A 27,264-nucleotide genomic window follows, 5' to 3' on the forward strand; every position below is an offset into this window, starting at 1 on the left:
GTGTCCCCCCAGGGCTGTCAGGGCTGTTTGAGACGGGGCTGCACCCCGCCACGTCCCCATAACCCCAATGCCCCCAGTATCCCCATTTCCCCCCAGTATCCCCAGTTCCCCCTAATGTCCCCATTCCCCCCCAGTGTCCCGATGTCCCCAATGTCCCCCCCAATGTCCCCAGTGTCCCCGTGTCCCCCCAGGGCTGTCGGGGCTGTTCCAGACGGGGCTGCACCCCACAGTGTCCCCGTGTCCCCATGTCCCAATATCCCAAATATCCCAGTTTCCCCCCAGTATCCCCAGTTCCCCCCAGTATCCCCATGTCCCCCCAATGTCCCCATGTCCCCAATGTCCCCCCAACATCCCCGTGTCCCCCCAGGGCTGTCGGGGCTGTTCGAGACGGGGCTGCACCCTGTGATGTCCCCCTGTCCCCATAACCCCAGTTCCCCCCAGTATCCCCAGTTCCCCCCAGTATCCCCAGTTCCCCCCAGTATCCCTTTTTCCCCCGATGTCCCCAATGTCCCCGTGTCCCCCCAGGGCTGTCGGGGCTGTTTGAGACGGGGCTGCACCCCACAATGTCCCCGTGTCCCCATAACCCCAATGTCCCCAGTATCCCCAGTTCCCCCCAGTATCCCCAGTTCCCCCCAGTATCCCCATTCCCCCCGATGTCCCCAATGTCCCCCCAACGTCCCCGTGTCCCCCCAGGGCTGTCGGGGCTGTTTGAGACGGGGCTGCACCCCACAATGTCCCCCTGTCCCCATAACCCCATTTCCCCCAGTATCCCCATTTCCCCCCAGTATCCCCATTCCCCCCAGTATCCCCAGTTCCCCCAGTATCCCCATTCCCCCGATGTCCCCAATGTCCCCCCAACGTCCCCGTGTCCCCCCAGGGCTGTCGGGGCTGTTTGAGACGGGGCTGCACCCCACAATGTCCCCATGTCCCAATATCCCAGTATCCCAGTTTCCCCCAGTATCCCCATTTCCCCCCAATATCATCACATCCCCCCGATGTCCCCAATGTCCCCCCGATGTCCCCATGTCCCCAATGTCCCCCTGATGTCCCCAACGTCCCCGATGTCCTTGGGGCTGTTCAAGACGGGGCTGTACCCCGTGATGTCCCCATAACCCCAATGTCCCCAGTGTCCCCCTTTCCCCCCAGTATCCCCATTTCCCCCCAGTATCCCCATTCCCCCCGATGTCCCCACGTCCCCCCAACGTCCCCGCGTCCCCCCAGGGCTGTCGGGGCTGTTCCAGACGGGGCTGCACCCCACAATGTCCCCGTGTCCCCATAACCCCAATGTCCCCAGTATCCCCAGTTCCCCCCAGTATCCCCAGTTCCCCCAGTATCCCCATTCCCCCCCAATGTCCCCATGTCCCCCCAATGTCCCCGTGTCCCCCCAGGGCTGTCGGGGCTGTTCCAGACGGGGCTGCACCCCACAATGTCCCCGTGTCCCCATAACCCCAGTGTCCCCAGTATCCCCATTTCCCCCCAGTATCCCCAGTTCCCCCCAGTATCCCCATGTCCCCCCGATGTCCCCATGTCCCCAATGTCCCCCCGACGTCCCCGTGTCCCCCCAGGGCTGTCGGGGCTGTTCGAGACAGGGCCGCACCCCACAATGTCCCCGTGTCCCCATAACCCCAATGTCCCCAGTATCCCCATTTCCCCCCAGTATCCCCATTTCCCCCAGTATCCCCAGTTCCCCCCAGTATCCCCATGTCCCCCCAACGTCCCCGCGTCCCCCCAGGGCTGTCGGGGCTGTTCCAGACGGGGCTGCACCCCACAATGTCCCCGTGTCCCCATAACCCCAGTGTCCCCAGTATCCCCATTTCCCCCAGTATCCCCAGTTCCCCCAGTATCCCCAGTTCCCCCAGTATCCCCATGTCCCCCCGATGTCCCCATGTCCCCAATGTCCCCCCAACGTCCCTGCGTCCCCCCAGGGCTGTCGGGGCTGTTCGAGACGGGGCTGCACCCCACAATGTCCCCATGTCCCAATATCCCAAATATCCCAGTTTCCCCCCAGTATCCCCATTTCCCCCAGTATCCCCAGTTCCCCCCAGTATCCCCATTTCCCCCCAGTATCCCCAGTTCCCCCCGATGTCCCCATTCCCCCCGATGTCCCCATGTCCCCCCAATGTCCCCGTGTCCCCCCAGGGCTGTCGGGGCTGTTTGAGACGGGGCTGCACCCCACAATGTCCCCATGTCCCAATATCCCAGTATCCCAGTTTCCCCCCAGTATCCCCATTTCCCCCCAATATCATCACATCCCCCCAATGTCCCCATGTCCCCCCCGATGTCCCCATGTCCCCAATGTCCCCCTGATGTCCCCAACGTCCCCGTGTCCCCCAGGGCTGTTGGGGCTGTTCAAGACGGGGCTGCACCCCGTGATGTCCCCATAACCCCAATGTCCCCAGTATCCCCCTTTACCCCCAGTATCCCCATTTCCCCCCAGTATCCCCATTCCCCCCGATGTCCCCACGTCCCCCCAACGTCCCCGCGTCCCCCCAGGGCTGTCGGGGCTGTTTGAGACGGGGCTGCACCCCACAATGTCCCCGTGTCCCCATAACCCCAATGTCCCCAGTATCCCCAGTTCCCCCAGTATCCCCAGTTCCCCCCAGTATCCCCATTCCCCCCGATGTCCCCATGTCCCCAATGTCCCCCCAACGTCCCTGCGTCCCCCCAGGGCTGTCGGGGCTGTTCGAGACGGGGCTGCACCCCACAATGTCCCCATGTCCCAATATCCCAAATATCCCAGTTTCCCCCCAGTATCCCCATTTCCCCCCAGTATCCCCATTTCCCCCCAGTATCCCCAGTTCCCCCCAGTATCCCCATGTCCCCCCGATGTCCCCATGTCCCCAATGTCCCCCCAACGTCCCCGTGTCCCCCCAGGGCTGTCGGGGCTGTTCGAGACGGGGCTGCACCCCACAATGTCCCCATGTCCCAATATCCCAAATATCCCAGTTTCCCCCAGTATCCCCAGTTCCCCCCAGTATCCCCAGTTCCCCCCAGTATCCCCAGTTCCCCCCAGTATCCCCAGTTCCCCCCGATGTCCCCATTCCCCCCGATGTCCCCATGTCCCCCAATGTCCCCGTGTCCCCCCAGGGCTGTCGGGGCTGTTTGAGACGGGGCTGCACCCCACAATGTCCCCGTGTCCCCATAACCCCAATGTCCCCAGTATCCCCAGTTCCCCCCAGTATCCCCAGTTCCCCCCAGTATCCCCATTCCCCCCGATGTCCCCATGTCCCCAATGTCCCCCCAACGTCCCTGCGTCCCCCCAGGGCTGTCGGGGCTGTTCGAGACGGGGCTGCACCCCACAATGTCCCCATGTCCCAATATCCCAAATATCCCAGTTTCCCCCAGTATCCCCATTTCCCCCCAGTATCCCCATTTCCCCCAGTATCCCCAGTTCCCCCCAGTATCCCCATGTCCCCCCGATGTCCCCATGTCCCCAATGTCCCCCCAACGTCCCCGTGTCCCCCCAGGGCTGTCGGGGCTGTTCGAGACGGGGCTGCACCCCACAATGTCCCCATGTCCCAATATCCCAAATATCCCAGTTTCCCCCCAGTATCCCCAGTTCCCCCCAGTATCCCCAGTTCCCCCCAGTATCCCCAGTTCCCCCCAGTATCCCCAGTTCCCCCCGATGTCCCCATTCCCCCCGATGTCCCCATGTCCCCCCAATGTCCCCGTGTCCCCCAGGGCTGTCGGGGCTGTTTGAGACGGGGCTGCACCCCACAATGTCCCCGTGTCCCCATAACCCCAATGTCCCCAGTATCCCCAGTTCCCCCCAGTATCCCCAGTTCCCCCCAGTATCCCCATTCCCCCCCGATGTCCCCATGTCCCCAATGTCCCCCCAACGTCCCTGCGTCCCCCCAGGGCTGTCGGGGCTGTTCGAGACGGGGCTGCACCCCACAATGTCCCCATGTCCCAATATCCCAAATATCCCAGTTTCCCCCCAGTATCCCCATTTCCCCCCAGTATCCCCATTTCCCCCCAGTATCCCCAGTTCCCCCCAGTATCCCCATGTCCCCCCGATGTCCCCATGTCCCCAATGTCCCCCCCAACGTCCCCGTGTCCCCCCAGGGCTGTCGGGGCTGTTCGAGACGGGGCTGCACCCCACAATGTCCCCATGTCCCAATATCCCAAATATCCCAGTTTCCCCCAGTATCCCCAGTTCCCCCCAGTATCCCCAGTTCCCCCCAGTATCCCCAGTTCCCCCCAGTATCCCCAGTTCCCCCCGATGTCCCCATTCCCCCCGATGTCCCCATGTCCCCCCAATGTCCCCGTGTCCCCCCAGGGCTGTCGGGGCTGTTTGAGACGGGGCTGCACGCCGCGGGGGGCCGCCCCCGACGCCTCGGTGATGAACCTCATCTCGGCGCTGGAGTCGCGGGCGCCGCAGCCGGGCCCCTCGGCCTCCTCCCTGCTCTCCCAGTTCCGCACCCCCTCCTGGCAGACTGGTACGGGGGGGGCACTGGGAGGGGCTGGCCTAACTGGGGGGGGGCTGTGTCACGGGGGGGGCGTTTGTCCGAATGGGGGGCGTTTGTCCTAAAAAGTGGGGGTTTTGTCCTAAAAAGTGGGGTTTTCTCTTAAAAAATTGGGGGTTTTGCCTTAAAAATTGGGGTTTTTGTCATAGAATGTGGGGGTTTTGTCCTGAAAATTGTTTTTTTTGTTCTGAAAAGTGGGGGTTTTGTCCTAAAATTGGGGTTTTTCTCCTGAAAAGTGGGGGTTTTGTCCTAAAAAGTGGGTGTTTTCTCCTAAAAATTGGGCGTTTTGTCCTAAAAAGTGGGGGTTTTGTCCTAAAATTGGGGTTTTTCTCCTAGAAAGTGGGTTTTTTGTCCTAAAAATGGGGGTTTTCTCCTAAAAAGTGGGCTTTTTCTCCTGAAAATTGGGGTTTTTGTCCTAAAAAGTGGGGGTTTTGTCCTAAAAATTGGGGTTTTTGTCCTAAAAGGGGGGTTTCTCCTGAAAATTGGGGTTTTTGTCCTAAAAAGCAGGGCTTTTATCCTAAAAAGCGGGGCTTTTATCCTAAAAATTGGGGATTTTGTCCTAAAATTGGGGTTTTTGTCCTAAAAAAGGGGTTTTTGTCCTAAAAATTGGGGTTATTGTCCCAAAAAGTGGGGGTTTTGTCCCAAAAAGTTGCGGGTTTTGTCCTAAAAATGGCGGTTTTTGTCCTAAAAAGCAGGGGTTTTGTCTTAAGAATTGGGGTTTTCTCCTAAAAATTGGGGTTTTTGTCCTAAAAAGTCGGGTTTTTGTCCCAAGGGGGGGGTGTTTCTCCTGGGAGGGGTGTTTCTCCTGGGGGGGCAGTATTTTTGGGGGGAGGGGGATTTTGTCCTACTGGGGGGCCCTTTTCCTATGGGGGGGGGCTTTGTCCTAATGGGGGGGTTGTCCTAAAACAAGGGGATTTTGTCCTAAAGGGAGGGGATTTGTCGTTGGGGGGAGTATTTGTCCTGGGGGGGGAATTTGGGGGGAGGATTTTATCCTAAGGGGAGGGTGTTTGTCCTATGGGGGGGTCACATCCTGCCCTGGGGGGGGTCCCATTTACCCTGGGGGGTCCCCATCCTGCCCCAGGGGTCCCCCTTGCCCAACTGCCCGGGGGTCCCGACGTGCCCCAGGGGTCTTTCCCTCAGCCCCCCCCCACTCCAAGGGCCCCCCATTCCACCAAGGACCCCCCGCTCCTAATCCAAGCCCCCCCCCCGCCGGGCCCCCAACCCCCCCCCAGGGCTTCCCCCTAATCCCCCCCCCCCACTCCCCTGGGCACCCCCTAATCCCCCTCCCCACCCCCCAGCCCCCCCATATTCCCCCCCAGCCCCCTCCCCATCACTCCAATGCCCCCCCCGGACCCCCCCAATCCAAGGCCCCCCCGGGCCCCCCAATCCAAGCCGCCCCCCCCAGGGCCCCCTTCCCCTCACTCCAAGCGCCCCCACTCCCCCTGGGCACCCCCTAACCCACCCCCCAGCCCCCCCATATCCCCCCACCTCCTCCCCAGCCCCCTCCCCATCACTCCAAGGGCCCCCCCCGGACCCCCCCCAATCCAAGCCCCTCCCCCAGGACCCCCCCCCCCTCACCCCAGGGCCCCCCACTCCTCCTGGGCACCCCCTAATCCCCCCAGCCCCCCCATCCTCCAGCCCCCCCAGCCCCCTCCCCATCACTCCAAGGGCCCCCCCCGGACCCCCCAATCCAAGCCCTCCCCCAGGACCCCCACCCCTCACCCCAAGGGCCCCCCACTCCCCTGGGCACCCCCAACCCCCCCCAGCCCCCCCATATCCCCCCCACCTCCTCCCCAGCCCCCTCCCCAGCACTCCAAGGACCCCCCAGGACCCCCCCAATCCAAGGGCCCCCCGGACCCCCCCAATCCAAGCCTCCCCCCAGGACCCCTCACTCCCAGGGCCCCCCACTCCCCCTGGGCACCCCCTAATCCCCCTCCCCACCCCCCCAACCTCCCATATTCCCCCAGCCCCCTCCCCACCCCCCAGCCCCCTCCCCATCACTCCAAGGCCCCCCCCCGACCCCCCCAATCCAAGGCCCCCCCGAGCCCCCCCTTCCCCTCACTCCCAGGGCCCCCACTCCCCTGGGCACCCCTAATCCCCTCCCCACCCCCCCAGCCCCCCCATATTCCCCCAGCCCCCCTCCCCATCACTCCAAGGGCCCCCCGGACCCCCCAATCCAAGGCCCCCCCCCCCGAGCCCCCTTCCCTCACTCCCAGGGCCCCCACTCCCCCTGGGCACCCCCCAACCCCCTCCCCAGGCCCCCAACCCCCCCAACCCCCCCCCAAACCCCCTCCCGCCCCCACCCAACCCCCCCCTTATTTTTCTCTCTCCCCCCCGCAGCCATGCACACGCCGGCCCCCGCCGAGCTCTTCATCTCGGGGGCGCTGCCGGGCTCGGGCACGTTCGGGGCTCGGGGGCGCTGGGGGCCTACCAGCACCCGGCGCCTTTCGGGGCCGCAGCTTCCCGGTGAGCTCCCCCTCAGCCTCCCCGAGGCCGCCTTCAGCCCGGGCTCCAACGGGCTCCTCTCTCCCCCCACGACCCCCCCTGCTGCACATCAAGCCCCCCTCCCCAAGCCAGCGTCCCCCCCGCCGCCGCCGCCGCCGCCGCCCCCCGCCGCTGGGCTTCGGACCGCCTGGCGCTGCCCGCCGCCCCCCCTCCGCCCAGCCCGCTTCCTACCGGGGGCCGCCCCCCCCCCGCCGCCGCCCCCCCGCCGCCGCCGTCCGCCTCCCAGTTTAACCTGCTGTCGGCCCAGCTCGGCGCCCCCGCGCCGGGGGCGGCCGAGCAGCCCCCCGCCGCCGCAGCTCTACAACCCCGCCGTCTTCGGGGGGGCGGCGGCGGCGGGGGCGGCGGGGGGCGCCGGGGGGGGGAGCGAGCGGTGCCGCGGCAGGACAGCGTCATCAAGCACTACCAGCGCCCCCCCGCCGCCAGCCAGCCCCCACGGCCTGCAGCACTACCTGAGCTGCGGCGGCGGGGGGCGGCGGCGGCGGCGGAGGGGGGGCGCCGGGGGCGGCGGCGGCGGGGGCGCGGGGGGCGGCGGAGGCGGCGGGGGGCCGCCTACCGCGGCCCCCCTGTCCTGCAGCCCCCTGGGGGACCCCTCGCCCTCCCCCGCCGACGGGGGCCCCCCAGGGCGGCCCCCGCCCGAGCCCCCCCCAGTACCGCCCCATCATCCAGTCGCCGGCTTACAGCGGGGGGGGCCGCGGGAGCCGGGGGGGCCGCGGGAGCCGGGGGGCCGCGGGAGCCGGGGGGCCGCCAGCGGAGGCGCCGCGGGGGGGCAAGGCCAAGAGCTACTCGGCCTCGCGGCAGCCCCCCGCTCCGGCGGGACCCCCAAGTGCCAGGGCAGCTTCAGCCCCGGCCCCCCCAAGCCGAGCTCCGTCATCGCCGGCCACTCGCCCGCCTACTCCCCCGGGCAGCCCCCCCGGGCTGCTGGCCATGGGGCCGGGGGCGCCGGGGGGCCCCGGCCTACGGAGCCACCCCCCCGCAGCCCCCCCCCGCCGCCGCCTCCCCCGCCGCCCCCGTCCTCCGCCGGCCCCCCGCCGCCCCCGCCGCTCCCGGGGGCTTCGGGGGGGCAAGGCGGGCGGGGCGGCGGCGGCGGCGGCGGGGGGCGGCGGCGGCGGCGGCGCGGGGGGCGGCGGCGGGGGGGCTGCAGGCCTGCGCCGGGCCCCCCCCCACCTACTCCCCCGAGCAGCTGCAGGCGCTGCCCCACGGGGTGCCCGGCGAGGGGGCGGCCGGGGCCGCGGGGGAGGCTACGGGGGCCCCCCCCCGGGCCAGCCCCCCGCCGCCCAGCCCCCGCCGCCGCCCGCCGCCGCCGCCGCCGCCCCCCCCGGGCCTGGCGGCCCCCAGCCCCTCGCTGGGCTACGGGCCCGGCCCCCCTGCCCTACGGGGCGGGGGCGCTGGGGGTCCAGCCCCTCCCCCATCATCCGCCCCCTGCAGTCCCCCCCCGGCGGGCGCCCCCCAGCGGGGCGTCCCCCGGGCACCCCCAAGTACCTCCTGTCGCCCTCCTTCCTCCCCCCGGCCTACGGCGGGGGGGGCCGGCGGCGCGCCGGGGGGGCCTGGAGAGGGGCCCCCCCCCGCCCGCCTTCGTCGGGGGGGGCAAGGGGGAGGCCGAGCTGCTGGGGGCCGAGCGCAGCGAGGACGAGGACTTCCTCATCCAGCACCTGCTGCAAGCCCCCCAGCCCCCCGGGGGCCGGGCGAGGGGCTGGGGGGCTGCGAGGAGCGGGGGGGCGCCCAAGGGCCTGGTGGTGGTGGGGGGGGCTACGGGGCCCTGGCCCACCCCAGCGTCATCCGGCCCAACTCCAACCTGGAGGGGGGCCGGGGGCGCTGGAGCTGGCGCTGCTGAAGGAGAAGAAGAAGCCCGAGGGGCGCGGGGGCCGCCGCCGGCGCTGCCGGGGGGCCGGGGGCCGGCAAGGCCTGCGGGGGGCGCGGTGGTGGCGGCGGCGGCGGCGGCGGGGGCCGAGGGGCTGGCGGCCACCTCGGTGGTCCACTACGGCCCCCCCGCCGCCGCCCCGCCGCCGGGCCCCCCCCGCCGCCGCCCCCGCGCCCCCCCCGGCGCGCCCCCCTGGATTCCTACGAGCTGAAGAAAGCCGGGGGGGCCCGAAGGAGCTGGGCCCCCCACGCCGCCTACCTGCCCAAGACCCCCGAGCACGGGCCCCCCCCGCCCGCCGCCGCCGCCGCCGCCGCCGCCGCCGCTGCCGCCGCCGCCGCCGCCGCCGGGGGGGGCTGGAAGCCCACGGCCTGCTGCTGGAGCCCCCCACGCCGACCTGGGGGGCCGCTCCTGCCCTCGGTGCTCACCCACACCCAGAGCCAGCTCCACGGGCGCCCCCCGGGGCGGCCCCCCTGGACGTCCACCTGCTGGAGGCGCCGCCGCTGGCCCCCCTCGGCCGCCCTCCCCGCAGCTGCTGCTCGAAGCCCACCTGCACCAGGCCCACCCGCAGGCCTCCCCCAGCTGCCCCCCCCCGGGGCCATGGAGGTGCTGCCGCCCCCAGGAGATCCAGGACTTCTTGGAGCCCCCCTGGGCTTGGAGACCCACCTTGGCCCCCCCCCCGGCAGCGGGGGGCCGCCGGTGCCGGCGGGGTGCCGGGGGGCGCCCCTCACCTGCTGCCGCCCCACGCCGAGGCCCCCCGCCGGGCCCCCGGCCCCGCTGGACGCCAAGGACCAGTTCGGGGGCGCCGGGGGGGGCAGCCCGGCTGGGGGGGCAAGGGGGGCGCGCTCGTGCCCCTCACCTCCATCTGCTTCCCCGACGCGCTGCTGCAGGACGAGGAGCGCGGCTTCTTCCCCGGCATGGAGGACATGTTCGGGCCCCCCCCGAGGAGTTCGCCCCCAAGGCGGCCGGCGAGGACGAGGAGGACGAGGAGGAGGACGAGGAGGAGGAGGAGGAGGACGAGGCCGGCCCCGGCCCCCCCCTGGAGCCCCGGCCCGAGGGGATGAAGGCCGCCCCCCCCAGCCGCCGCCGCCGCCGCCGCCCCCGTACGCGCTGGGGCAGGGCTACCCCCCCTTCTGCCCGCCGGACCCCCGGCGAGGCCGCCCTGGGGCTGGAGGCCGCCAAGCACCAGCTGCCCTCCACCGTCAACGCCGAGCCGCTGGGGCTGATCCAGGGGGGGCCCCCGGCGAGCCGGCCCCCCGAAGCCCCCCACGCCGCCCCCTCTTCTGCTCGTCCAAGCCCAAGAAGCTGCTGCGCACCTCCTCCTTCCAGCTGCTGCGCAAGCGGGACCCCTTCCCGCCCCCCCCCAAGAAGACCTACGCGCAGGAGTACGAGTTCGAGGACGACGAGGACAAGGCCGACGTCCCCGCCGACATCCGCCTCAACAGCCGCCGCCTCCCCGACCTCCTCCCCGACCTCATCTCCAGCTGCCGCGCCCGGCCCAGCCTCAGCCCCCTGGGGGACATCGACTTCTGCCCCCCCCCGGCCCCCGGCGGCCCCAAGAAGCGCGGCCGCAAGCCCACCAAGCCCAAGCGCGAGGGACCCCCCGGCCCCGGGGGAGGCCCCGCATCCGGCCGCTGGCGGAGCCCCCGGCCTCCTCGCGCCTCCCCCCGACGGGGCCAAGAAGCCCCGGGGGCGAGGGAGGGGTCGGGGCAGGAAGGGGGCGAGGGACGGGGCGGATGGGGCCGGGATGGAGCCGCTGCGGCCCCTCAAGGTGAGGGGCTGGGGGGGGGGCTGGGCGGTGGGGCTGGGGATGGGTTTTGGGGGGAAAAGGGAGGGTTTCGGGACGTTCTGTTCGGCCTCTTGGCCTCCAAAGTGGTGGAGGTTGGGTTAGGGGTTGGTGGTGATGGGTTGGAGGTCTTGGAGGAGAAGATTTGGGGGATTTGGGGGGGTCTTGGAGGGGTCTCACGGTGCTTTGGGGACTCAGGATGGGTTTTGGGGGGAAATGGAGGATTTGGGGAGGTCCCGTTTGGTCTTCTGGCCTCCAAAATGGCGGAGGTTGGGTTTGGGAATCGAGGTTGGGTTTGGGGTTGGTGGTCTTGGCTTTGAGGTCTTGGAGGTGAGGCTTTGGGGTGGTCTCAGGAGGCTGAAGGGGCTGGGGGTAGTTTTTTGGGGAAAAAGGAAGGATTTCAGGAGGTCGTGTTTGGCCTCCTGGCCTCCAAAATGTCGGAGGTTGGGTTTGGGGTTGGTGGTGATGGGTTGGAGGTCTTGGAGGAGAAGATTTGGGGGATTTGGGGGGTCTTGGAGGGGTCTCACGGTGTTTTGGGGACTCAGGATGGGTTTTGGGGGGAAAAGGGAGGGTTTTGGGAGGTTCTGCTAGGTCTCCTGGCCTCCAAAATGGCGGAGCTTGGGTTAGGGGTTGGTGACCGTGGGTTGGAGGTCGCCGAGGCGAGGATTTGGGGGATTTGGAGGGTCTTGGGGGTCTCAGGTTGCTTTGGGGGCCGGTGACGGGTTTATCGGGGGTAAAACGGAGGATTTCGGGAGGTCCCGTTTGGTCTTCTGGCCTCCAAAATGTCGGAGGTTGGGTTTGGGGTTGGTGGTGATGGGTTGGAGGTCTTGGAGGAGAAGATTTGGGGGATTTGGGGAGGTCTGGTGGGCTGAGGGGGTTGGGGGTGGGTTTTGGGGTAGGAAATGGAGGATTTTGAGAGGTTGTGTTTGGTCTCCCGGCCTCCAAAATGGCAGAGGTTGGGTTTGGGAATCGAGGTTGGGTTTGGGATTGGTGGTCTTGGCTTTGAGGTCTTCAAGGTGAGGCTTTGGGGTGGTCTCCGGAGGCTGAAGGGGCTGGGGATAGTTTTTTTGGGGGGAAACTGAGGATTTCAGGAGGTCCTGTTTGGCATCCTGGCCTCTAAAATGGCGGAGGTTGGGTTTGGGGTTGGTGGTGAGGGGTCGGAGGTCTTGGAGGAGAAGATTTGGGGGATTTGGGGGGGTCTTGGAGGGGTCTTAGGGTGCTTTGGGGACTCAGGATGGGTTTTGGGGGGAAAAGGGAGGGTTTCGGGAGGTTCTCTTCGGCCTCTTGGCCTCCAAAATGGCAGAGGTTGGGTTAGGGGTTGGTGGCCGTGGGTTGGAGGTCGTCGAGGTGAGGATTTGGGGGATTTGGAGGGTCTTGGGGGGGGTCTCAGGTTGCTTTGGGGGCTGGTGACGGGTTTATCGGGGTAAAACAGAGGATTTCGGGAGGTCCTGTTTGGTCTCCTGGCCTCCAAAATGGCGGAGGTTGGGTTTGGGGTTGGTGGTGGTGGGTTGGAGGTCGTTGAGGTGAGGATTTGGGTGATTTGGGGAGGTGTTGTGGGCTGAGGGGTTGGGGTGGGTTTTGGGGTAGGAAATGGAGGATTTTGAGAGGTTCTGTTTGGTCTCCTGGCCTCCAAAATGGCAGAGGTTGGGTTTGGGAATCAAGGTTGGGTTTGAGATCGGTGGTCCTGGGTTGGAGGTCTTCGAGGAGAGGATTTGGGGGAGTCTTGTTGGGCTGGTAGGGCTAGGGATGGGTTTTGGGGGAAAAATGGAGGATTTCGGGATGTTCTGTTTGGTCTCCTGGCCTCCAAACTGGCGGAGGTTGGGTTTGGGAATCGAGGTTGGGTTTGGGGTTGGTGGTCTTGGCTTTAAGGTCTTGGAGGTGAGGCTTTGGGGTGGTCTCAGGAGGCTGAAGGGGCTGGGGGTAGTTTCTTGGGGAAAAAAGGAAGGATTTCAGGAGGTCCTGTTTGGCCTCCTGGCCTCCAAAATGTCGGAGGTTGGGTTTGGGGTTGGTGGTGATGGGTTGGAGGTCTTGGAGAAGAAGATTTGGGGGATTTGGGGGGTCTTGGAGGGGTCTCACGGTGCTTTGGGGACTCAGGATGGGTTTTGGGGGGAAAATGGAGGATTTGGGGAGGTTCTGTTCGGCCTCCTGGCCTCCAAAATGGCGGAGCTTGGGTTAGGGGTTGGTGGCCGTGGGTTGGAGGTCGTCGAGGTGAGGATTTGGGGGATTTGGAGGGTCCTGGGGGGTCTCAGGTTGCTTCGGGGGCTGGTGACGGGTTTATCGGGGTAAAATGGAGGATTTTGGGAGGTCCTGTTTGGTCTTCTGGCCTCCAAAATGTCGGAGGTTGGGTTTGGGGTTGGTGGTGATGGGTTGGAGGTCTTGGAGGAGAAGATTTGGGGGATTTGGGGAGGTCTTGGTGGGCTGAGGGGGTTGGGGGTGGGTTTTGGGGTAGGAAATGGAGGATTTTGAGAGGTTGTGTTTGGTCTCCCGGCCTCCAAAATGGCAGAGGTTGGGTTTGGGAATTGAGGTTGGGTTTGGGGTTGGTGGTCTTGGCTTTGAGGTCTTCAAGGTGAGGCTTTGGGGTGGTCTCGGGAGGCTGAAGGGGCTGGGGATAGTTTTTTTGGGGGAAACGGAGGATTTCAGGAGGTCGTGTTTGGTCTTGTGACCTCCAAAATGTCGGAGGTTGGGTTTGGGGTTGGTGGTGATGGGTTGGAGGTCTTGGAGGAGAAGATTTGGGGGATTTGGGGGGGTCTTGGAGGGTTCTTAGGGGGCTGAGAGGCACTGTGGGGTTTGGGGATGTGTTTTGGGGGCAAACGGGAGGATTTCGGGAGGTCCTCTTTGGTCTCGGGGGCCTCGAAATGGCGGCGGTTGGGTTGGGGTATCGGGTTGGGTTTGGGGTTGGTGATCGTGGGTTGGAGGTCTTCGGGGAGAGGATTTGGGGGATTTGGGGGGTCTCAGGTGGCTGAGAGGCACTGTGGGGGCCGGGAATGAGGTTTTGGGTGGAAAATGGAGGATTTTGGGCGGTTCTGTCTGGTCTTGGAGCCTCCAAACCTGTTGGAGGTTGGGTTTGGGCCTGGTGGTCGCGGCTTGGAGGTCTTGGAGGTCGGGATTTGGAGGATTTGGGGATTTGAACGTTGGGATCTCGGGGGGCGAAAAGCACCGTGGGGTCCGGGGCTGGGTTTTTGGGGACAAAAAGGCCGCTTTGGGGCCCTTCCGCGACCTTCGCCCCCCAGGAACGGGCTGAGGCCGGCTGCGAGGCCTTGGTGCCTCCAGGCCTATCGAGGGCAGGATTTGGGGTTTTTGGGGGTCTGGGGCCTCGCTTTTGGGGCAGGCGGCCGGATTTGGGATTCCCCCCCCCAACAAACATTTAGGGGCCAGTTTTGGGGGGTTCGCTGACCCACCCCCCCGTTTCTTCCCCCTTTCCTCCCTCCTCAGATCAAGCTCCCGGTGCCCAAACCCTCGGAGGGCCCGTCGGGCGAGGGCCTCCCGCAGCCTCCCTCGGCCCCCCGGGACCCCGGCCCCCCCGGTGCGGAGGTGGGGGCGTCGCGGGAGCGCATCAAGCAGAAGATCCGCGAGGCCGAGGAGAAGACCCCGAGGTGCGCTCGGGCTTCATGGCCTCCTTCCTCGACTTCCTCAAGGCCGGCAAGCGCCAGCCCCCGCCGCCGCCGCCGCCGCCGGCCTCCGCCAGCCCTTCCAAGGGCTCCCGGCCTCCCCCGCCGCCTCCGCCGCCTCCGCCGCCCCCCAGCCCTTCTCGGTGGGCCCCCCCCAGCTGCTGCCGGCGGGGTTGGAGGGGCCGGAGGGCGAGGGGCTGGTGATGGCGTGCCCCAGCCCCTGCAAGCGGCTGGACGAGGAGCTGAAGCGCAACCTGGAGACCCTGCCCTCCTTCTCGTCCGACGAGGAGGACTCGGTCAGCAAGAACCAGGACCTGCAGAAGAGCATCTCCTCCGCCATCTCCGCCCTCTACGACCCCGCCGACCGCCGCGACCCCGACACGGCCGGTGGGTCTTTGTTTTTGGGGGGGGGGGGAAAACGCGGTGGGAATGGGGTGGGGGAGGCCCGGGGAGAGGCTGCCCGCGGGATGAAGGGGAGGCCGCGGCGGGTGGATGGAGGGGAGGGATGGGGGGTGGAGGGGTTGGGCGGGGTGCTGGGGGCTTTAGGGGGGTGGGGGGGGGGTTATAGGGGATCTTGGGGGTTGTGGGGGGGGTGCTGGGAGCCGCTGGGAGGTGCTGGGAGCTACTGGGAGGCACTGGGAGGCCCAGGGAGCCTCCAGCAGCCTCTTTGCTGCCCGTAGAGGCCTCTGCTGGCACCCACAAAAGTGTCGTGGGGTTCTCCTGGGAGCCGTAACGGCCTCCTGGGACCCGTAGGGACCTCCTAGGCCCCATAGGGACCTCCTGGGACCCATAGAGACCTCCCGGGCCCTATAGCGGCCTCCCGGGCCCCGTAGATGTCTCCTGGGACCCATAGAAACCTCCTGGGCCTCATAGCCACCTCCTGGGACCCATAACAATTTCCTGGGCCCCATAAACACATCCTGGGCCCTATAGGCGCCTCCCGGGCCCCATAGATACCTCCTGGGCCTCATATAAAGCCCCTGGACCCCGTAGATATGTCCTGGGCCCCATAATGGCCTCCTGGGCCCCATAGCCACCTCCCTGGCCCCATAGGGACCTCCTGGGTCCTATAACAGCCCCCTGGGCCCTATAGCCGCCTCTCAAGCCCCATGGTGACCTCCCGAGCCCCATAGCGGACTCCCGGGCCCCATGGTGACCTCCTGGCCCCATAGCAACCTCCTGGCCCCATACCAGCCTCCTGGGCCCTAGCGACTTCCTGACCCTTATAGCGATCTCCTGGGCCCCATACCAGGGACCTCCCAGGCCCTATAACAACTTCCTGGCCCCATACCAGCCTCCAGGGCCCTATAATGATCTCCTGGGCCCCATACCAGCCTCCAGGGCCCTATAACGACCTCCTGGCCCCATACCAGCCTCCCGGGCCCTATAACAAGCTCCTGGGCCCCATAGCCACCTCCTGGCCCCATACCACCCTCCCGGACCCTATAACAACCTCCTGGGCCTTATAGCGACCTCCTGGCCCCATACCAGCCTCCCGGGCCCTATAACGACCTCCTGGCCCCATAGCCACCTCCTGGCCCCATACCAGCCTCCCGGGCCCTATAACGATTTCCTGGCCTTATAGTGACCTCCTGGTCCCATACCAGCCTCCAGGGCCCTATAACGATCTCCTGGCCCTATACCAGCCTCCTGGGCCCTATAATGACCTCCTGGCCTTATAGCGACCTCCTGGCCCCACAGCCACCTCCTGACCCCATACCAGCCTCCCGGGCCCTATAACGACCTCCTGGCCCCACAGCCACCTCCTGGCCCCATACCACCCTCCCGGGCCTTATAACGACCTCCTGGGCCTTATAGTGATCTTCTGGCCCCATAACAACCTCCCGGGCCCTATAACAATCTCCTGGCCTTATAGTGACCTCCTGGCCCCATACCAGCCTCCGGGGCCCTATAACGACCTCCTGGTCCTTATAGTGATCTCCTGGCCCTATATCAGCCTCCCGGGCCCTATAACGACCTCCCAGCCCCACAGCGCCCTCCCAGAGGCCCCATTCCCCGCCCCCAGTGCCCCCCACCCCCTTATTCTAACCCCCCTCCCCCTTACCCCCTCCAGACCCCCCCCCGCCGGAGCCGCAGCCCCCAGCCCCGTGCCCTCGGAGGGCTCCCAGCCCGAGCCTCCCCGGCCGCCCCGGCGGTGGTCCCGGCGGCCCCCCGTCCCCCCGGCGCCCAAGGGCCCCCCGAAGCGGCGGCGCCGGCCTCCCCGAGCGCGAGGAGGCCGAGGACTCGCGGCCTCTGCACCTGGCCAAGAAGCAGGAGACGGCGGCCGTCTGCGGGGACACCGACGAGGACGAGGCCGAGAGCGGCGGGGAGGGCATCTTCCGCGAGAGGGACGAGTTCGTCGTGCGCGTGGAGGACATCCAGGCGCTGAAGGTGGGCACTGGGAGGGACTGGGAGGGACTGGGGGTGCTGGGAGGTGCTGGGAGGGACTGGGAGGGACTGGGAGGGGGATTGGGGGCACTGGGAGGGGGATTGGGGGCACCGGGAGGCACTGGGAGGGGGATTGGAGGCTGCTTCTGAGGCTGGGACGAGGCTCTCATACACGTGGAGGACATCCAGGCGCTGAAGGTGGGCACTGGGAGGGACTGGGGGCGCTGGGAGGGACTGGGAGGCGCTGGGAGGCGCTGGGAGGGGGATTGGGGTCACTGGGAGGCGCTGGGAGGGGGACTGGGGTCACTGGGAGGCACTGGGAGCGGGATTGGAGGCTGCTTCTGAGGCTGAGACGAGGCTCTCATACACGTGGAGGACATCCAGGCGCTGAAGGTGGGCACTGGGAGGGACTGGGAGGCACTGGGGGGCACTGGGAGGGACTGGGAGGCGTTGGGAGGGGGATTGGGGGCACTGGGAGGGGGATTGGGGGCACTGGGAGGCACTGGGAGGGGGATCGGAGGCTGCTTCTGAGACCAAGGTGAGGCTCTCATCCCTGTGGAGGACATCCAGGTGCTGAAGGTGGGTATTGGGAGGGACTGGGAGGGACTGGGGGGCGCTGGGAGGTGCTGGGAGGGACTGGGAGGGACTGGGAGGGGGATTGGGGGCACTGGGAGGGGGATTGGGGGCACTGGGAGGCACTGGGAGGGGGATCGGAGGCTGCTTCTGAGACCAAGGTGAGGCTCTCATCCCTGTGGAGGACATCCAGGTGCTGAAGGTGGGCACTGGGAGGGACTGGGGGTGCTGGGAGGCGCTGGGAGGGACTGGGAGGCACTGGGAGGGACTGGGAGAGAGACCGAGGGCACTGGGAGGCACTGGGAGGCACTGGGAAAAGGCCCGGAGGCTCCCTCCAAGCTCCGTGTCCCCGTGGAGAAGATCCGGGGCCGCCAGGTGGGCACTGGGAGATACTGGGAGGGACTGGGAGATACTGGGAGGGACTGGGAAATACTGAGAGGGACTGGGAGGCACTGGGACTTATTGGGAGGGACTGGGAATTACTGGGAGCACTGGGAAGCACCAGGAGGCACTGGGAGATACTGAGAGGCACTGGCACTTACTGGTAAGTACTGGGAGCCCCTGGAGGCACTGGGACATACTGGGAGGCACTGGGAGGCACTGGGAGGCGCTGCATTGGGCTGCGCGCTTTGGGGTTTCCGGGGGGATTTGGGGGCAGCGTTTTGGGGCCGGGGGCCCCTTTTGGGGTCCGACCCCCCGCGGTGCCCCCCGACCTCGCTGTGCCCCCAGCTGGGACTTACTGGGAAGGCACTGGGACGTACTGGGAGGCGCTGCATTGGGCTGCGTGCTTTGGGGTTTCCGGGGAGGATTTTGGGGCCGCGTTTCGGGGCCGGGGGCCCCTTTTGGGTCCGACCCCCCGTGGTGCCCCCCGACCCCACCGTGCTCCCCCCCCCCCCCAGCTGGGACTTACTGGGAGGCACTGGGACTTACTGGGAGGTGCTGGGAGGCGCTGCATTGGGCTGCGCGCTTTGGGGTTTCCGGGGGGATTTTGGGGCAGCGTTTCGGGGCCGGGGGACCCTTTTGGGGTCCGACCCCCCCGCGGTGCCCCCCGACCCCCCTGTGCCCCCCAGCTGGGACTTACTGGGAGGCACTGGGACTTACTGGGAGCCGCTGGGAGGCGCTGCATTGGGCTGCGTGCTTTGGGGTTTCCGGGGGGATTTTGGGGCCGCGTTTTGGGGCCGGGGGCCCCTTTTTGGGGTCCGACACCCCCCGTGGTGCCCCCCCGACCTCGCCGTGCCCCCCAGCTGGGACTTACTGGGAGGCACTGGGACGTACTGGGAGGCGCTGCATTGGGCTGCGCGCTTTGGGGTTTCCGGGGGGATTTTGGGGCCGCGTTTCGGGGCCGGGGGCCCCTTTTTGGGGTCCGACCCCCCCGACCCCCCCCCCCGCGCCCCCAGCTGGCGCTGCAGACGGGCCGCGAGCCCCCCCGATCTGGCGGGTGCAGAAGGCGCTGCTGCAGAAATTCACCCCCGAGATCAAGGACGGGCAGCGGCAGTTCTGCGCCACCAGCAACGTGAGTGGGGCCGGGGGGCGCTTCGGGGTCGGGGGGCGCTTGGGGTCGGGGGGCGCTTTGGGGTCGGGGGGGGGGCCCTGGGGGTATTTTGGGGTCTTGGGGGGGGGGGGTCCCTGGCATTATTTGGGGTCGGGGGGGCACATTTGGGGTCGGGAGGGGGCTCTGGGGGTATTTTGGGGTCTTGGGGGGGGGTCCCTGGCATTATTTGGGGTCGGGGGGGCACTTTTGGGGTCGGGGGGGGCCCTGAGGGTGTTTGGGGTCTGGGGGGGGTCCCTGGCATTATTTGGGGTCGGGGGGCACATTTGGGGTCGAGGAGGGGCCCTGGGGGTGTTTGGGGTCTTGGGGGGGGGGTCCCTGGCATTATTTGGGGTCGGGGGGGGCACATTTGGGGTCGAGGGGGGCTCTGGGGGTGTTTGGGGTCTGCGGGGGGGTCCCTGGCATTATTTGGGGTTGGGGGGCACTTTTGGGGTCGGGGGGGGGCACATTTGGGGTCGAGGGGGGCCCTGGGGGTGTTTGGGGTTGGGGGGGGGGGTCCCTGGCATTATTTGGGGTCGGGGGGACACATTTGGGGTCGGGGGGGGGCCCTGGGGGTATTTTGGGGTCTTGGGCGGGGGTGTCCCTGGCATTATTTGGGGTCGGGGGGCACATTTGGGGTTTGGGGGGGGCCTGAGGGTGTTCGGGGTCTGGGGGGTCCCTGAGGGTATTTTGGGGTCTTGGGGGGGGGGGGGACATGGGGTATTTGGGGGCACATTTGGGGTCGGGGGGGCCCTGGGGGTGTTCGGGGTCTGGAGGGGGTCCCTGGGGGTATTTTGGGGTCGGAGGGGGTCCCTGGCATTATTTGGGGTCGGGGGGGGCACATTTGGGGTCGGGGGGGGCCCTGGGGGTATTTTGGGGTCTTGGGGGGGGGTCCCTGGCATTATTTGGGGTCGGGGGGGGCACATTTGGGGTTGGGGGGGCACTTTTGGGGTCGGGGGGGGGCCTGAGGGTGTTCGGGGTCTGGGGGGGTCCCTGGGGGTATTTTGGGGTCTTGGGGGGGTCCCTGGCATTATTTGGGGTCGGGGGGGGGCACATTTGGGGTCGGGGGGGGCCCTGGGGGTGTTTGGGGTCTGGAGGGGGTCCCTGGCATTATTTGGGTTTGGGGGGCGCATTTGGGGTCGGGGGGGCCCTGGGGGTATTTTGGGGCCTCGGGGGGGTCCCTGGCATTATTTGGGGTCGGGGGGGGCACATTTGGGGTCGGGGGGGGCCCTGGGTGTATTTTGGGGCCTCGGGGGGTCCCTGGCATTATTTGGGGTCGGGGGGGGCACATTTGGGGTCGGGGGGGGGTCCTGGGGGTATTTTGGGGTCCTGGGGGGGTCCCTGGCATTATTTGGGGTCGGGGGGGGCACATTTGGGGTTGGGGGGGCACTTTTGGGGTCGGGGGGGGGGCCTGAGGGTGTTCGGGGTCTGGGGGGTCCCTGGGGGTATTTTGGGGTCTTGGGGGGGGGGTCCCTGGCATTATTTGGGGTCGGGGGGGGCACATTTGGGGTCGGGGGGGGGCCCTGGGGGTGTTTGGGGTCTGGAGGGGGGTCCCTGGCATTATTTGGGTTTGGGGGGCGCATTTGGGGTCGGGGGGGGCCCTGGGGGTATTTTGGGGTCTTGGGGGGAGGGGCATGGGGTATTCGGGGTCTGGGGGTCCCTATGGGGTCTTTGGGGCCTGGGGGTCCCTATGGGGTATTTAGGGCTTGGGGGCGTCCCATGGGGTATTTGGGGTCTGGGGGATCCCTATGGGGTATTTAGGGTCTGGGGGTGCCCAATGGGGTATTTGGGGTCTGGGGGTGCCCCTCGGAGTATTTGGGGTCTGGGGGTCCCTATAGGGTATTTAGGGCCCGGGGGTGTCCCATGGGGTATTTAGGGTCTGGGGGTGTCCCTTGAGGTATTTGGGGTGTGGGGGTCCCGATAGGGTATTTAGGGCCCGGGGGTATCCCATGGGGTATTTGGGGTCTGGGGGTGCCTTTGGGGTATTTGGGGTGTGGGGGTGCCCCATGGGTTATTTGGGGACTGGGGTGCCCCTCGGAGTATTTGGGGTCTGGGGGGTCCCTATGGGGTATTTAGGGCCCGGGGGTGTCCCATGGGGTATTTAGGGTCTGGGGGTGTCCCTTGAGGTATTTGGGGTGTGGGGGGTCCCTATGGGGTATTTGGGGCCTGGGGGTCCCTATGGGGTATTTGGGATCTGGGGGTCCCTATGGGGTATTTAGGGCCTGGGGGTGTCCCATGGGGTATTTGGGGTCTGGGGGGTCCCTATAGGGTATTTAGGGCCTGGGGGTGCCCCATGGGTTGTTTATGGTCCGGGGGTGCCCTGGGGGCGGTTTTGGGGTCTGGGGGCACCCCGGGGGTTCCTTTGGGGTCTGGGGGTGCCCTGGGGGTTCCTTTGGGGGTCCGGGGTTGCCCCGGAGGTGGATTTTGGGGGCGCTGACGGGGGCCGCGCAGTACCTGGGGTACTTCGGGGACGCCAAGCACCGGTACCAGCGGCTCTACGTCAAGTTCCTGGAGAACGTCAACAAGAAGGACTGCGTGCGCGTCTGCTCCCGGCGGCCCTGGCACCGGCCCCTCGCCGCCGTCCGGTGACCGCGGGGACGGGGACGGGGGCGCGGGGACAGCGGGGGACGCGGGGACGTTGGGGACAATCGGGGGACGTGGGGACAGCAGGGGATAGAGGGACATCGGGGACATCGGGGGACACGGGGACATCAAGGGACAACGGGGATGTTGGGGGACACGGGGACATTGAAGGGACAATCAGGGGACGTCGGGATGGAGGGACATGGGGACATCGGGGGACACGGGGACGTTGGGGACAAGCAGGGGACGTGGGGACAGCAGGGACATGAAGGGACACGGGGACATTGGGGACAAGGGACATGGGGACGGGGACAATCGGGGGGGGGACGGGACATGGGACATGGGGACGCGGGGATGTTGGGGACAAGCAGGGGACATGGGGACAGGACAGTAGGGGATAGGGGGACATCGGGGACATTGGGGGTGTGGGGAGATCAAGGGACATGGGGACATTGGGGACAATCGGGATAGAGGGACATCGGGGACATTGGGGGGCACAGGGACATCAAGGCACATGGGGACATTAGGGACAGTAGGGGATGGAGGGACATCAGGGACATTGGGGACATCGGGGGACACGGGGACATTGGGGACAAGCAGGGGACGTGGGGACAGCAGGGACATGGGGATATTGGGGACATTGGGGACAATCGGGATAGAGGGACATCGTGGACATCGGGGGACACGGGGACGTTGGGGACAAGCAGGGGACGTGGGGACAGCAGGGGATAGAGGGACACGGGGACATTGGGGACAGTAGGGGACGTGGGGACATTGGGGACAATCGGGACACAGGGGCACTGGGGACACTGGGGGGCACGGGGACACCAAGGGACACGGGGACATCGGGGACAGTCAGGGGACATGGGGACATTGGGGACAATGGGGACATCGGGGGGACACGGGGACATTGGGGACATGGGGACACGGGGACAATCGGGGACATTGGGGGGCACGGGGACACCAAGGGACACAGGGACATGGGGGACATCAGGGGACTTGGGGACATTGGGGACATGGGGACATTGGGGACATGGGGACATCGGGGGGACACGGGGACCTCGGGGGACATGGGGACATTGGGGGCTCATGGGGACATGGGGGGCACCAGGGGGTGTGAGGGGACACGGGGACGTTTGGGGCCATTTGGGGCACCGGGGGGCGTTTGGGGCACTTGGGGACATCGGGGGGGGGCGTGGGGACATCGGGGTCCCCGGGGGGCACTTCACGGGCCCCACTCCTTGGGGGGGCTTTGGGGGTCCCCGATGTCCCCACAAATTTTGGGGGGGGTCCTCAAGTTGTAAGGGGGGTTCCCCACATTTGGGGGGGTTCCCCACAGTTTGGGGTGGGGGTCCCCACATTTGGGGGGGTTCTCCACATTTTGGGGGGGGCCCCCACATTTTGGGGGGGGCCCCCACATTTGGGGGGGGTCCCCACATTTGGGGGGTCCCCACATTTGGGGGGGGGTCCCCACAGTTTGGGGGGGTCCCCACAGTTTGGGGGGGTCCCCACATTTGGGGGGTCCCCACATTTTGGGGGGGTCCCCACATTTTGGGGGGGTTCCCCACATTTGGGGGGTCCCCACATTTTGCAGGGGGGTCCCCAAAATTTTTTTTGGGGGGGGGGGGCTCCCAATGATCCGGGATCCCCACACTTTAAGGGTCTTCCCCGCAATTTGGGGGGGGGGGGAATCCCCACGATTTAAAGGGGGATAATTTTGGGGTCCCCCCTGACACCCCCCCCCCCCCCCCAGGCGGCAGAACCAACCCAAGGCCGCCGGCCCCAAGGCCCCGGCCCCCCCAAAGCGGAGCCCCCGAGAAGCCCCCCGCCTCGAGAAGCCCCCCGCCCCGACAAGCCCCCCCGCCCCGAGAAACCCCCCGCAGCGAGAAACCCCCAGGAGCCACCCCCCGAGGGCCCGGCCCCCGCGCCGGCCGCGGGGCCCCCCCGCGCCCCCCCCGGCCCCCCAAGGCCAAGGCGAAGCCCCCCAAGGTGAAGGCCGAGCCCCCCCCCAAGAAGAGGAAGAAGTGGCTGAAGGAGGCGGCCAGCAGCTCCGAGTCCGACTCCAGCCCCGACCCCCAGAGCGAGGAGGGTGAGCTGGGGGGGGGGCCCCGAAATTTGGGGGGGGGGTCCCCGAAATTAGGGGGGGGGGCGATGGAGCGGGGGGGGGCAAAATGGGGAGGGAGGGCCCCCGAAGTGGGGGGATGTCGCTGAACTGGGGGGCGGGCACTGGAATGGGGCAGTCCCCGAATTGGGGGGGGAATTGAAACTGGGGGTCCCTAAAATTCGGGGGGTCCCCGAAATTGTGGGGGGTGTCAATGGAGGGGGGGCCCAAAATGGGGAGGGAGGGCCCCCGAAATGGGGGGATGTCGCTGAGTTGGGGGGCGGGCACTGGAATGGGGCAGTCCCCGAATTGGGGGGGAATTGAAACTGGGGGGGTCCCTAAAATTCGGGGGGGTCCCCGAAATTGTGGGGGGTGTCAATGGAGTGGGGGGGGGCCCAAAATGGGGGGGAGGGCCCCCGAAATGGGGGGATGTCGCTGAGCTGGGGGTCAGGCACGGGAATGGGGCAGTCCCTGAAATTTGGGGGGGGGGGGGGACTGAAACTGGGGGTCCCTAAAATTCGGGGGGTCCCCGAAATTCGGGGGGGCGATGGAGTGGGGGGGACCCCAAAATGTCGGGGGAGGGTCCCCAAAACACGGGGGGGGTGTCACTGAATTGAGGGGCAGTCCCAAAATGGGGGGGCGGAATTCCTCGAGATGGGGGGGTCCCGAAATTTGGGGGGGCCCCGAAACTGGGGGAGGGGTCCCCAAAATTCGGGGGGGGGGGTCACTGGGAGTGGGGGGTCCCCAAAATGGGGGGGGAGGGCCCCCAAAATGGGGGGATGTCGCTGAATTGGGGGGCGGGCACTGGAATGGGGCAGTCCCCGAAATGGGGGGGCACTAAAATGGGGGGGTCCCCGAAATTTGGGGGTCCCGAAATTGGGGGGGGGGCACCCCAAAATCGGGGGGATTTCCTGAAATTTGGAGGGGCTTGGGGGGGAACTGGGGGCTCCGGGGGTGGTTTGGGGAGAAAACGGGGGATTTTGGGGGCTTTGGGGGCCCTGGGCTGGTTTTGGGGGAAATCAGGGGGTTTTGGGGCTCTGGGAGGGGTTGGGGGGGCCCTGGGGCTCTTGGGGGTGGGGCCACTGCTTCAAAGGGGCGGGGCTTCTGCTGAAGGAGGCGTGGCCTGTGTGGAAGGGGCGTGGCTTATACAGAAGGGGGCGTGGCTTATGAAAAGGGGCGGGGCTTCCCTTAAAGGGGCAGCGCGCTGCTCTGGGGGTGGGGCGAGTGCCAAGGGGGTGGAGCCTCCGAGTGGGCGGGGCTTGTGGTGGGCGTGGTGCTGGGTGTGGGCGGGGCTTCTCCTTAAAGGGGCCGCGCCCTTTATCAGCGCCTGCTCCTGCAACGCCATTGGGTGGCTGCGCCCTGCTGGGTGGGCGGGGCCTAGGGAGTGGGCGTGGCGTGCTAAATGGGCGGGGCCTTATAAGGGGGTGGGGCCTTGTAACGGGGCGGGGCCTCCACTTAAAGGGGCCCCAGCCCTTTATGAAGCCGGAAGCTTCCCCGCTGGGGCGATGCAGGGCGGGGGGTGGGGGTGGGGTGGAGAAGGGGGCGTGGCCTCGCCTCGCGGGTGGGCGTGGCCTCGCCTTAAAGGGGCCGTGCCGCCAGCAGAGCGGGCGCCGTCGGGGCGGGTGCTGAACACGCGGGCCATGAAGGAGATGTACCGCAGCTACGTGGAGATGCTGGTGAGCACCGCGCTGGACCCCGACATGATCCAGGCGCTCGAGGACACCAACGGTGAGCCCCCCCCGGCCCCCCCCCCCCCCCCCCACCCACCACCACCACCTCCCCGCCGCCGCCCGCCCCCAGCCCCCACCCCCCCCCCCCCCCCTAACGCGGCCCCTCGCCCCCCCCCCCCAGATGAGCTCTACCTGCCCCCCATGCGCAAGATCGACGGCATCCTCAACGACCACAAGAAGAAGGTCCTCAAGAGGGTGACGCTGAACCCCTCGCTGCAGGTGGGGACTGGGGGGCGACGGGGGCTGGGGGGCGACGGGGGGCTGGGGGGGCACCGGGGGGATGGGGGGCACCGGGGGATGGGGGGTGATATGGGGATGGGGGGCGATACGGGGCTGGGGGCTGATATGGGGCTGGGGGTCGCCAGGGTTGGGGGGTCACTTGGGGGCACCAGGGGGATGGGGGGTGATATGGGGCTGGGGGGTGATATAGGGTTGGGGGGTCGCTATAGGGTTGGGGGGTCACTTGGGGGCTATATGGGGATGGGGGGTTATATGGGGCTGGGGGTGATATAGGGTTGGGGGGTCGCTAGGGTTGGGGGGTCACTGTAGGGTTGGGGGGTCGCTGTAGGGTTGGGGGGTCGCTTGGGGGCATGGGGCTGGGGGGTGATATGGGGCGGGGGGGTCACTATAGGGTTGGGGGGTCGCTTGGGGGTGATATGGGGCTGGGGGTTTATATGGGGCTGGGGGGCTATTTGGGGCTGGGGGGTCGCGATGGGGTTGGGGGATTGTTATAGGTCTGGGGGGTCGCTATGGGGTTGGGAGGATGTTATGGGGTTGGGGGTTTGCTATGGGGCTGGGGGGGTCGCTATAGGGTTGGGGGCCGCTCTGGGTTTGGGGGGTCACTATGGGGTTGGGGGAACGCTACGGGGTTGGGGGCTTGCTATGGGGTTGGGGGGTCACTGGAGGGGGTTGGGGGATGCTATGGGGCTGGGGGAGTCACTGTGGGGCTGGGGGGCTCGCTGTAGGGTTTGGGGCTTGGTGTGGGGCCGGGGGTCGCTATGGGGCCGGGCCCTTCCCAAGGCGCTGGGGCCCCTGGGCTCTCAGGCCGCCCCCGCCCCCCGTGTCCCCGGGGTCCCCCCGAGGTGTCCCCGTGCTTGGGGCCCCCCCAGAGCCCCCCCCCCCCGCTGACGGGGGCCCCCCAGGAGGCCCTGCACACCTTCCCCCAGCTGCACGCCGAGCCGGGGGAGTCGCTGGTGAAGCTGCGCCCCGGGGGAGCCCTACAACCGCAAGACCCTCAGCAAGGTCAAGAGGAGCGTGGGCAAGCCCCAGGTATGGGGGGGGGGGACGGGGGGGGTCTCGGGGGTCCTGAGGGGGTCCTGAGGGGTTTGGGGGGTCCTGAGGGGGTCCTGAGGGGGTCCTGAGGTGGTCCGAGGGGGTTCGAGGGGGTTTGGGGGTCCTGGGGGGTTTGGGGGGTCTTGAGGGGGTCCTGAGGGGGTCCGAGGGGGTTCGAGGGGTTTTGGGGGTCCTGAGGGGGTTCTGAGGGGGTTTGGGGGGTCCTGGGGGGTTTGGGGGTCCTGAGGGGGTCTGAGGGGGTCCCGGGGAGTTTGGGGGTCCTGAGGGGGTCTGAGGGGGTTCTGAGGGGGTTTGGGGGTCCTGGGGGGTTTGGGGGGTCCTAGGGGGTCCTGAGGGGTCCTGAGAGGGTCCCGGGGGTCTGGGGGCCTGGAGGAGGCTTAGAGGGACCTGGAGGGGTCTTTGTGGTCCTGGCGGGGGTCCTAAGGGGGTCTGGGGGGGTTCTAGGGGGTCTCGGGGGGTCCTGGGGGGTCCTGAGGGGGTTCCGAGGGGTTTGGGGGTTCCTAGGGGTCCTGAGGGGGTCCCGGGGGTTTGGGGGTCCTGGGGGAGGCTTAGAGGGACCTGGAAGGGTCTCTGTGTTCCTGGGGGGTCCCAAGGGGGTCTGAGAGGGGGTCTTGGGGTGTCCTGAGGGGGTCCTGGGGGGTTTGGGGGTCCTGGGGGAGGCTTAGAGGGACCTGGAAGGGTCTCTGTAGTCCTGGGGGGGTCTTAGAGGGTCTTGGGGGTCCTGGGGTCTCCAGGATTTTCGGGGGGGTTTTGGGGAGGGTCTCAGGGGGTCCTGGGCGGTTTCTGGGTGTCTGGGGGGGGGGGGGGCGGTTCGGGGGGTTTGGGCCACCCTAGAAAACCCCAGACGG

General features: G+C 67.6%; 1 protein-coding gene across 1 annotated transcript in view; it reads left to right on the plus strand.

Moving 5' to 3' along the window:
* The window catches only part of LOC136789378 (proline-rich protein 12-like), a 35,813-nt gene that overhangs the window by 6,150 nt on the left and 2,399 nt on the right, over nucleotides 1-27,264 (plus strand). The window contains 30 exon segments of the mRNA XM_066989432.1: nucleotides 13-52; nucleotides 4,300-4,439; nucleotides 6,807-6,869; nucleotides 6,872-6,907; nucleotides 6,910-6,939; nucleotides 6,942-6,994; nucleotides 6,996-7,196; nucleotides 7,593-7,767; nucleotides 7,770-8,031; nucleotides 8,092-8,973; nucleotides 9,097-9,470; nucleotides 9,473-9,663; nucleotides 9,666-9,893; nucleotides 9,896-10,091; nucleotides 10,094-10,429; nucleotides 10,432-10,487; nucleotides 10,490-10,597; nucleotides 14,045-14,195; nucleotides 14,198-14,260; nucleotides 14,263-14,607; nucleotides 16,295-16,611; nucleotides 18,579-18,600; nucleotides 18,603-18,694; nucleotides 21,161-21,294; nucleotides 23,046-23,247; nucleotides 23,249-23,381; nucleotides 24,996-25,121; nucleotides 25,245-25,342; nucleotides 26,266-26,336; nucleotides 26,338-26,392. Of these exon segments, the coding sequence (XP_066845533.1) occupies nucleotides 13-52; nucleotides 4,300-4,439; nucleotides 6,807-6,869; nucleotides 6,872-6,907; nucleotides 6,910-6,939; nucleotides 6,942-6,994; nucleotides 6,996-7,196; nucleotides 7,593-7,767; nucleotides 7,770-8,031; nucleotides 8,092-8,973; nucleotides 9,097-9,470; nucleotides 9,473-9,663; nucleotides 9,666-9,893; nucleotides 9,896-10,091; nucleotides 10,094-10,429; nucleotides 10,432-10,487; nucleotides 10,490-10,597; nucleotides 14,045-14,195; nucleotides 14,198-14,260; nucleotides 14,263-14,607; nucleotides 16,295-16,611; nucleotides 18,579-18,600; nucleotides 18,603-18,694; nucleotides 21,161-21,294; nucleotides 23,046-23,247; nucleotides 23,249-23,381; nucleotides 24,996-25,121; nucleotides 25,245-25,342; nucleotides 26,266-26,336; nucleotides 26,338-26,392 (5,180 nt within the window).

The sequence above is a fragment of the Anser cygnoides genome, unplaced genomic scaffold (genome assembly GCF_040182565.1).
Source record: "Anser cygnoides isolate HZ-2024a breed goose unplaced genomic scaffold, Taihu_goose_T2T_genome scaffold_44_1, whole genome shotgun sequence".
Taxonomy (NCBI): domain Eukaryota; kingdom Metazoa; phylum Chordata; class Aves; order Anseriformes; family Anatidae; genus Anser; species Anser cygnoides.